Source organism: Dryobates pubescens, chromosome 21 (assembly GCF_014839835.1).
Source record: "Dryobates pubescens isolate bDryPub1 chromosome 21, bDryPub1.pri, whole genome shotgun sequence".
Lineage (NCBI taxonomy): Eukaryota > Metazoa > Chordata > Aves > Piciformes > Picidae > Dryobates > Dryobates pubescens.
This window is the reverse complement of record NC_071632.1, coordinates 20,834,512-20,844,564: the sequence shown is the minus strand read 5'-3', so window position 1 is coordinate 20,844,564 and position 10,053 is coordinate 20,834,512. Positions and strand designations below refer to the sequence as shown.

At 64.8% G+C, this 10,053-nt stretch overlaps 1 protein-coding gene across 1 annotated transcript in view; it reads right to left on the bottom strand.

Moving 5' to 3' along the window:
* Nucleotides 1-120: 120 nt before the first annotated feature.
* SCAP (SREBF chaperone) overlaps nt 121-10,053 on the bottom strand; it is a 33,556-nt gene continuing 23,623 nt past the window's right edge. The window contains exons 13-23 of the mRNA XM_054171468.1: nt 9,079-9,488; nt 8,220-8,414; nt 7,523-7,724; nt 7,151-7,266; nt 6,469-7,033; nt 5,505-5,590; nt 5,043-5,125; nt 3,703-3,869; nt 2,642-2,722; nt 1,737-1,943; nt 121-401 (exon numbers count right to left, since the gene is read on the bottom strand). Of these exons, the coding sequence (XP_054027443.1) occupies nt 156-401; nt 1,737-1,943; nt 2,642-2,722; nt 3,703-3,869; nt 5,043-5,125; nt 5,505-5,590; nt 6,469-7,033; nt 7,151-7,266; nt 7,523-7,724; nt 8,220-8,414; nt 9,079-9,488 (2,358 nt within the window). The 3' untranslated portion in view covers nt 121-155. The remainder of the gene's footprint in view (nt 402-1,736; nt 1,944-2,641; nt 2,723-3,702; nt 3,870-5,042; nt 5,126-5,504; nt 5,591-6,468; nt 7,034-7,150; nt 7,267-7,522; nt 7,725-8,219; nt 8,415-9,078; nt 9,489-10,053) is intronic.

Genomic DNA, 10,053 nt, shown 5'->3' with positions numbered 1-10,053 from the left:
AGCCCTGCAGAGCGCTGCGCCAGAACATTCCCAGGAGGGGCACCGCAGAGCCACGGAGCCGCCGTCTCCCCGCCCTCAACAGCAGGAGGGGCTCGGCCCTCCCGCTCCGCTGCCCTCCTCCCCCCAGGCTGCAGGGCCCGTCCCTCTGCCGCAGCTCAGTCCAGCTTCTCCAGCACGGAGGGCACGTAGAGCAGGCTGAGCTCGCTGCCGAAGTTGCAGACGATGGCAGCGTTCTCCAGCACCAGGATCTGCCGCGCCGGCTGCGCCTCGCTGCTCTTGCCCAGGTACACAGTCTGCAGCAGGTCGCCGTAGCCGATGTCCCAGAAGGAGACGCAGCCCTGGCCCCCGGTCACCAGCAGGCTGTCGGAGATGACGCCCAGGCTGGCGCCGCAGCCCATCTCCTGCGTGCGAGCGGCGCGGGGTCAGAGCCGGGCCCGGCGCGGGCGGCAGCCTGCCCAGGCCGTGCCCAGAAGCCTGCCCAGGCCGTGCCCAGGAGCCTGCCCAGGCCGTGCCCAGCAGCCTGCCCAGGCTGTGCCCAGGAGCCTGCCCAGGCCGTGCCCAGCAGCCTGCCCAGGCTGTGCCCAGGAGCCTGCCCAGGCCGTGCCCAGCAGCCTGCCCAGGCCGTGCCCAGGAGCCTGCCCAGGCCGTGCCCAGCAGCCTGCCCAGGCCGTGCCCAGCAGCCTGCCCAGGCCGTGCCCAGGAGCCTGCCCAGGCCGTGCCCAGCAGCCCGCCCAGGCCGTGCCCAGCAGCCCAGGCCGTGGCTGGGACACAGGCAGTCAGGCACAGCTCCCCAGCTGGGTCAGGGAAGCAGTCACAGACTGGTTGGGGGTGGAAGAGCTCTTTAAAGCTCCCCCAGTCCCAGCCCCTGCAGCCAGGGACAGTTGCAGCCAGGGCAGGCTGCTCACAGCCCCAACCAGCCTGAGCTGCACTGGTGCAGGGGGCAGCTCCCAGCTCTCTGGGCAGCCTGGCACAGGCTCTCACCACCCTCAGTGTCAAACACCTCTCCCTTCTCCCCAGTCTGAACCTCCCTCTCTCAGCTCAAACCACCAGCCCTTGTCCTGTCCCAGCAGGATCCCTGCTCCAAACTCTGTCCCCAGCTCTGCTCAGCCCTTGAAGCACTGAAGGCCTCCAGAAGCTCTCCCTGCAGCCTTCTCCTCTCCATGCTGCCCAAGCCCAACTCTCCCAGCCTGGCCTCCCAGCAGAGGGCTTCCAGCCCTGCCAGCACTGCTGTGGCCTCCCCTGGCCCTGCTGCAGCAGGTCCCTGCCTGTGCTGAGGGCTCCAGAGCTGCCCCAGCCCTGCAGGGAGGTCTCAGCAGAGGGGCAGAATCCCCTCCCTGCCCCTGCTGCCCACCCTGCTGGGGCTCAGCACAGGCTGAGGCTGGGCTGGCAGTGCTGGGTGCTGGCTCACCTCCAGCTTCTCACCCCCCAGCATCCCTAAGTCCTCCACAGGGCTGCTCTGCAGCCCCTCATCCCCAGCCTGGATTTGTGCTTGGGGCTGCCCCGACCCAGGTGCAGGACCTTAACTTTGGCCTTGAACCTCAGGAGGTTCAGAGGGTCCCACTGCACCAGCTGAGTCCAGCTCCCTCTGGCTGGATCCCACCCTCAGGAGAGGTGACTGGGAGCCTGCAGTGCTCAGCTCGGTGCCCTCTGCAGCCTTGCTGAGGGTCACTGCAGCTCACTGATGAAGGTGAGAGGCAGCCCCTGCAGCTCCCCTGGGCTGCTCCCTGGCCCCCCACCTGCTGGATGGAGTAGAGCTTGATGCCCGAGCCGCGGTCCCAGATGCTGATGACGTCGTCCAGGCCGCTGCTGATGACGCAGGAGGTGGTGCAGGTGAGGGAGGTGACGTCCCCGCGGTGGGCGTACATGTGGCTGACCTTGCTGCCGGTCAGCACATCCCACAGGCAGATGGCTCCATCCTGCCCCCCGCTGGCCAGCACCATGGTCTGCGAGGAGAGCCAGGTCAGGGACGGGGCCCTGCCGGCACGGCGCTGCCACGGCCATGGCACTCAGCCGGACGAGCAGAAGCGGCTCCGGCGCTCCCAGCTCCCAGCCACAGAGCTGTTTGGGCTGCAGAAGCCCTCCCAGACCATCCAGTGCAGCCTTCAACCCAACAGCACCCTGGCCGTCAAGCCCTGGCCCCGGGTGCCACGGCCACAGGTTTCTGGAACAGCTCCAGGGATGGGGACTCCACCACCTCCCTGGGCAGCCTCTGCCAGCCCCTGAGGCCACAGGAGCGTGGGGTGGAAACCTCCACTGCCAGCCTGGTGCCTTCCCATGCTTTGGACGGGAGACAATTGGCCTCCAGGGGGTCAGACGTCCCTGGGGCAAGGAACCAGTTCCAGCCCCCTGCTCCCAGAGGTCAGGAGGCCCAACCCAGCAGCTTGGGTCCAGCAGGGTCAGGGCTTTCCTGCTCCACAGTGTGGGCAGGGAGACAAAGCAGCTGCAGGGAAAGGGCTCCCAGCCAGCTGGCTGGGGACAGGCTGCAGGGCTCAGGGGGTCAGGCAGGGTGAGCACATGGTTACAGAGGGCCCTCTGAGTCCTCACAGGACAACAGATCAACTCCCCCAGATGCAGAAGAGAAGAGGGCCCCAGCTGGGTCCCCCTGGCTGCCCCAGTGGCTCAGCAGCCCTGCTGCTCTCACCTGGTCCATGTAGACAGCTGTGATGGCTCCCGAGTGGCCCTGCAGCGTGAACAGGCAGCAGGAGTCCTCCAGCCGGAACACCTGCAGGGCAGGGAGCAGCAGTGAGTGTCCCTGGGGCTGCTGAGCAACACCTCCTGAGCTCACAGGGGACAGGAGGGCAGGAAAGGGCTGCAGGTTGCCCCCAGGGGAGGTTTAGGTTGGACATCAGGAACAATTTCTTCTCCTGGAGGGCTCTCAAGGCCCAGGGCAGTGGTGCAGTCCCCATCCCTGGAGGGGTTTCAAAGCCGTGGAGCTGTGGTGCTGAGGGCCACAGTGTGGTAGTGCCCTGGCAGTGCTGGGGCCACGGTGTGGTGGTGCCCTGGCAGTGCTGAGGGCCACGGTGTGGTGGTGCCCTGGCAGTGCTGAGGGCCACGGTGTGGTGGTGCCCTGGCAGTGCTGAGGGCCACGGTGTGGTGGTGCCCTGGCAGTGCTGGGGCCACGGTGTGGTGGTGCCCTGGCAGTGCTGGGGCCACGGTGTGGTGGTGCCCTGGCAGTGCTGGGGCCACGGTGTGGTGGTGCCCTGGCAGTGCTGAGGCCACGGTGTGGTGGTGCCCTGGCAGTGCTGGGGCCACGGTGTGGTGGTGCCCTGGCAGTGCTGAGGGCCACGGTGTGGTGGTGCCCTGGCAGTGCTGGGGCCACGGTGTGGTGGTGCCCTGGCAGTGCTGGCTTAGTGGTTGGCCTTCCTAAAGGTCTCTTCCAACCCAAATGGTTCTGTGGGCAGGGCAGAGGAGAGCCCAGACCCTGCTAGTCCCGAGGTCAGCCAGCCCTGAGGCAGGAGGATCTCCAGGGGTTCAGCAGCTCAGTGACCTCTGTGCTTCCCACCCTCGGGAGCAGCCTCACCCCACGAGGAGCTCCAGCAACGCCCTGGGGTGGCCTCCACGCACTCACCTCCCTCTCTGTGCCCTCAGACACCTCAGAGCTCGGCCCTCTTCCCCCTGAGGGGACAGCCCTGGGTGCAGCAGAACCCCAGGGCTGGAGAAGCTGCCCCGGGGCGGGCAGCAGCGGGGGCAGGGCTGCCTTACCCGCAGGGTGTGGTCCTGGCTGCCGGTCACCAGGCGGCCGGCGGCGGCCTTCAGCGCCGTGATCGGCTTCTGGTGTGCACAGGACACGGTGTGGGTGAGCTGGCAGCTGATCAGGTCGCTGCTGCTGAGCACAGGGGAGGAAGGGATGCTGCCGCGGCTCGGGGCTCCTGTGGAGAGACACCCAGCTGAGGCCTGGCTGCTGCAGCCTCAGGGGCTGGGGTGAGGATGGCTGCAGCAGCAGCCTCAACCTGCTGCTCCAACCAGCCCAGCAGCAGCTCCACAGCCCTGAGCAGCTGCAGCTTCACCAATGAGCAACTGGAGTGAGGGTCTTGGGCAGGGTCACAGAACCGTGGACTGCTTTGGGTGGGAAGGGACCTTTAAAGCTCATCCAATGCAACCTCTTGCTCTCAGCAGGGACAGCTGCAGCCAGGGCAGGCTGCTCACAGCCCCAACCAGCCTGAGCTGCACTGGTGCCAGGCAGGGGGCAGCTCCCAGCTCTCTGGGCAGCCTGGCACAGGCTCTCACCACCCTCATGCTACAAAAGATCTCTCCCTTCTCTCCAGTCTGACCCTCCCTCTCTCAGCTCAAACCACCAGCCCTTGTCCTGTCCCAGCAGGATCCCTGCTCCAAACTCTGTCCCCAGCTCTCTGCTCAGCCCTTGAAGCACTGAAGGCCACCAAAGGTCTCCCTGGAGCCTTCTCTCCATGCTGCCCAAGGCCAACTCTCCCAGCCTGGCCTCATGCCACCTTCATCCTCAGCCCTGCAGACCTCCCTGCTGCAGACTGCTGGCCCCTGAGGCCCCTGAAGCCCACGAGCTGTGGTTCCCCTCCTCAGAGGCTGGGCACAAGACCCTGCACCCTACAGGGAAAGGCATCTCCCTTCCAGCAGAGCCTGCTCCCCATCTCCACATGCTGCAGGCCCCAGGACATCCCTCCAGGCATGTAACCACTCTGCTGGAGCACTGCCAGAGTTTCTCTCCTGGCCACCAGGAGCAGAGGAGCACCGGCACGGCCGAGGCCCCGAGCTGCATCGTGGCCCTGGTGGGAACAGAGCCTGCTGAGGGAGAAAAGCAGTGAGAAGTGGGAGAGGGCAGAGGTGTGGGGCAGAGCTGACTCTGGGCCCCAGTCCCAGCCTCCAGAGCTGTGTGCTGGAGGCAACCAGCCCCTGGGACGCTCTCCCTGCACAGGGAGCTCCCAGAGCTGGCCGGTTGGGCACCCTGCCCCCGGGTGACCTGGAGCGGAGCGCTCCGAGGGACCGTCATGAAGTGGGTGTGAGGAGGAGTCAGTGAGAGGGGGAGAGAGGAGGCAGAGGCTGGGGGGGCTGGGAGCAGCAGAGCTCACCTCGGAACTGCAGGTGGTTGAGGGCTGTGTGTGTGTCCAGGGAGAAGAAGTCCAAGGAGCCGTTCAGCCGCGCGGCCACGATCCTGAGGGGAGCGGCACGGGGGGGTTGGAAGGGACCTCTGGAGATCACCCACCCCAGCCCCCTGCCAGGGCAGGTCCCACAGGAACACATCCAGATGGGTCCTGAAAGTCTCCAGAGAAGGGAGACTCCACAACCTCTCTGGGCAGCCTGCTGCAGACCTCTCCCAGCCAAGTTTCTCCTCACGCTGAGGTGGAACTTCCTGGGTCCCAGTTTGTGTCCCCTGCCCCTTGTCCCATCTCAGGACACCACTGACTTCCTCTTGCCCCCCACCCCTCAGGTGTTTATAGCACTGATCAGATCCCCTCTCAGCCTCCTCCAGACTGACCAGCCCCAGCACCTCAGAAGGCCCAGGCTGGGGTCCTGCCCTGCCCCCCAGGTACCTGTTGCTGAGGAACACGAGGGCTGTGATGCCGGATTGACCTTCCTCATTGCTGCTGCGCAGGGTGCCCTCGATGGCATCCCAGACCTGGAAGGAGAGGAGCTCAGTGTTGTCATCCTGACCAGCAGCTCCTCCCAGGCCCAGCAGATCAGAGCACAGCTGAGCTGTGCCACACACTCCCTGTCCCCTCAGCTCTCTGCCTGGAGGAAGCTCCCAGCAGGCAGCAGGGATTCCAGCCACCAGCATCCTTCCATCCACCTCCAAGTGAAGCAGAGAGTCCTCAGGTGGCCACAGAACCACTGAAAGGGTTGGGCTGGAACGGACCTTGAAGGTCTTCCAGTTCCAACCCCCCTGCAGTCAGCAGGGACAGCTGCAACTAGAGCAGCTTGCTGAGAGCTCCAAACCACCTGACCCTGAACACTGCCAGGCTGGAAACTAAGAATTAAACTAACTCTGCAAGCCTCTCAGTGGAGCAGATTAACATTTCTGAGTGCAGCTTGCTTGGGGAGCTGCAGCACTCCCATGGATTGCCACGAACTCTGCCCTGTTGCATGGCTTTGCTGCTGGCCTTACAGCGCCTCCAAGGATCATCAGAACGCTGGGGACAGAGTCTTGAGCAGGGCCTGCTGGGACAGGAGGAGGGGGAATGGTCTGAACTGAGAGAGGGAGCTTCAGACTGGGCAGAAGGGAGGAACTTTTGTAGCATGAGGGTGGGGAGAGGCTGGCCCGGGTGGGAGCTGCCCCACGCCTGGCACCGTTGCAGCTCAGGTTGTCTGGGGCTGTGAGCAGCCTGCTCTGGTTGGGGATGTCCCTGCTGGCTGCAGGGGGCTGGAGTGGATGAGCTTCAAAGGTCTCTTCAAGCCAGACCGTTCCATGCCTCTGTACTTAAGGACAGAGCAATCTCTACCCTGCCTCAGCCTGGCAGCTCCCCCTGTGCCTGGGCTGCCCCAGGACCTCATCCTCACCTCCAGCTTCCCATTACTCCGGCCAGCCACGATCAGGTTTCCCTGCAGGTCCAGGCTCCAGACAGAGCTCTCCAGGTCTCCTCCCCAGCTGGGAGGTGCTGAGGCTTTCTCACAGCCTGCCAGGGAGTCGTCTCCCAGGCTCCTCCTGCGGCCGCCGCAGGCCCCCTCCTCGGCCCCGCAGCCCCGGGGGCTGCTGCTCCCCACGCAGAAGCCGGCCTGGCCGTGCAGGGAGGGCAGCCCAGAGAAGCTCCTGCAGCTGGAGGTGCCATGCTCCTCATAGGCTCTGCCAACCAGGCTGCTGAAGTCGTAGCCGGTCTCCTTCTGGCGACCGCCCACGGCCCGCAGCCGCGGCTCCGACTCGGCCACCTTCACCTGCTCCGAGAAGTTGGTGTCAATGAGGGAGGTGAGGTCTGGCTGGTCACAGAAGAGGGGAGGCTGGGGAGGGCTGAGCAGCCTCTTGAGCTGGTGGCTGCTCTCAAAGGCATCATCCAGCCCATTCTTCCCATCTGGGCTGTGGTCCCAGCTCTCCTGGTAGTCAAAGATGCCACTGCTGTCCCTTCGCAACCTGCAGCACAGCAACAAGAGCTCAGCCCTCCTGCCTCTGCCCCACGGAGGGGGTTGGCTCCAGCTGCCTCTGAGGGACCTGCCTGGAGCTCAGTGCCCTGGAGCAGACACCACTTACCTTGGCTTGGGGATGACAGTGAGGCAGTCCCCGGTCTGGGCATCCCAGACACGGATCTGGCCCACCAGGCAGCAGCTGACAAGCAGCATCCCATCGCTGGCCAGACACTCGATGTCCTGGGGAGGAAGGACGAGCATGGCTGAGGCCTCTGGGCTCTGGCAATCACCTTGCACGTGGCCCGGGAACCAGAGAGACCACAGAGCCGCCCGGGTGGGAGAAGCTCTCCAGGACCACCCAGCCCAAGCCTCAGCCCCACACCACCAGGGCCGTCAAGCCCTGCCCCCAGGCGCCACGGCCACAGGCTGCCGGCACGCCTGCAGGGCCGGGGGCTGCAGCAGCTCCCTGGGCAGCCTGCCCCAGCGGCACACCCACCATCAGGTGCCCCCTGAGCACCAAGGGGACGATCTCCGTCTCGGGCGGCGAGTAGCCGTAGTCGTCGCAGGGGAGGTCGCCGCGCCGGCGGCGCCCGGCGGCCAGCCCGTTCTGCCCGTAGTTCCTGGGGCACAGCACCCGGTACAGGCAGAACAGCAGCAGCACCAGCAGGATGCCCGAGGCCAGGCCCAGAGCAGCCACCCTGCTGGGACACACACACACAAAGGAGGGGAGATGAAGGGTCCCGTTTCTGGGGAAGGGTCTGCGGAACAGGGCTGGGGAGGAGCAGCTGAGGGAGCGGAGCCTGGGGAAGGGGAGGCTGAGAGACCTCGCTCAGGGCTGGAGTCTGAAAGCTGCTGTGAGAGTTGAGCACGTGGTGCTGCTGCTGGTGGTCTGAAGCTCTCTGCTGAGAGCTGCCAAACCCAAGGGGATGTGCAGAAAACCCAGCTTCCCAGACTTGTCTGTAAGCTCATCACAACTCAGAGAGCAGCAACAGCAGTGGATGGGGACCAGGGTCACACAACCTGTGCCCAACCTCAGCCTCTGCCAGCAGAGGCCTCAGCTCAGCCAGAGCGTCCTGAGCGCCGTGGGACCTTGCTCTGAAGCGTCACAAAGCCCTTCTGGTCTCCCACCAGAAGAGCCCCCAGAGCAAGCCTCGTCCCCAGGAGGTAAGGCATGGTCAGAAGGAGGCCTTTACTTGTAGAGAGTGACATCCTGGTGGCCTTGCAGCTTGGCCTGGGCTGGCTCAGGCCGAGGCTCAGCGTCCAGCTTCCCGGCGCCGGCAGGCAGGAAGGGCTGGTAGCGGTTGGCCTCCTGGGGATGCCGCAGCTCCAGGGCCTCCTGAGGGTTCAGGTAGAGGGTGACTGGGATGGCTGGGAGGATGCTGATGTACCTGCAGGCAGGGAAAGGTGACAAGAGCTTAGGGACAACAACCACAAAGAGACACTCGGGTCCTGAGAGGTGAGCCAGCCGATCGTGGCGAACGCTGCGGCCGAGGGAGGCCCTCAGGCTGCACGGTCAGACCAGCAGCTTCAGACACCCTGAGCCAAAGAGCTCCCAGGAAATGTTCTCCTCTCAAGGCATCTCCCAGAATTTAACCCTGAATTTTGTGGGAGAGGGTCAGAGCCAGCAGCAGAATGAACTGCTGGTGAGATCAAATGGATCAAAGTGAGGATATAATGACCAGGTCAAGTTTCCTGGGCACTGGAATCCTCTGGCCAGAAGATCTCACCAGGAGGTGCCTCTGGCTCAGGTGTCTCCACTGCTCCAAGGCACCATCCCCACACCTACAGCTGACCACATCCTGCTTTACCAAGCTCTGGATGTCGCCTCCAGGGCAAAGGAGGACAATGAGCAAGAAACACCCCCAAAAGCACAGAGAGAAACACAACCTTGGTACTTGGGCAGGCAGCCCTGGGCACACCACCCAGGTCCCCTCCTGAACACACCGGGAGGAAGCCAAGTGGAACACCAATGACTCAACTGCGGAGCAGGAAGGCAGCCTGGGGCCAGCTGCAGGACTCCCAGCGCCCTGGCAGGGACCGCAGCACACTTGCCTTTTGGCCAGAGTGATGTTGTAGTAGCTGAAGAGGGATGGCCAGTGCCTGAAGGAAAGCTTCCTCCAGATCTCCTCATCCTCTGCTCCCCAGGTAACCTCTGCTTCAGCTCCAAGCTCTGCCTGCCCGTTCCCCCTGCCCTCCTGGGCCCAGCTGTGCCGGTTTGGCTCCAGCCCTGACTTCTGCTCCCGCTGCTGCGTCTGGTTTTGCGACAGCTGCACCGAGTCCGACGGGAAGACCGAGAGGTCGATCTTGGGGTCTCCAGCAGGCAGGACCCCTCCAGGAACGGGCATTGGGGGCAGACCTGCGTCCCCCAGGGGGCTCTGCTCGGTGACCTGGGAGGTGAGGTAGGTGCGGAGCCCGGCAGGATCCGTGTAGACCAGGATGCCGATCCAGATCACCGTCCCGGCCTGCCGGCACCACACAAGTCCGGTTAGCAGCCGGCCTCCGAAGCCTGGCAGGGCTCACCAGCACCCTCCCACCCACCCCACACTGTTATGCTCCCTCTGCAGGCAGGCACTGATCTCTGAGAGCACCGGGACAGGCTGCACCGCAGGCCCCGGCGCTGAACTCCCCGAGCCGAGGGTCAGCAGCTGGCATCTCCCACGGCAGGGACGAGACTCCCCGCTGGCAGCTGGGCTCTGCCTGCGGCCCTCAGCGGGGCTGAAGGGCTCTGGTTCAAGGAACCACAGGATAGTTTGGGTTGGAAAGCTCATGGAGTCCAACCATTACCCCGGCACTGGCAGGTCACCACAAGGCCATGTCCCTCAGCACCGTGACTGCATGTCCTGAAGTCTGCCAGGCCTGCAGCAGCCACGGCTCAGGCTGACTGATGCTGAATGAGCTCCAGCTGCTGGCAGGCACTGACTGGGCTGGGGACTGGAGAGCTGAGGGACACCAGCACCAGTACAGGGCTTGGGGGAAGCAGCTCTGTCAAGGAACTGAAGTGCTGGTGGGCAAGAAGCTGCCCATGAG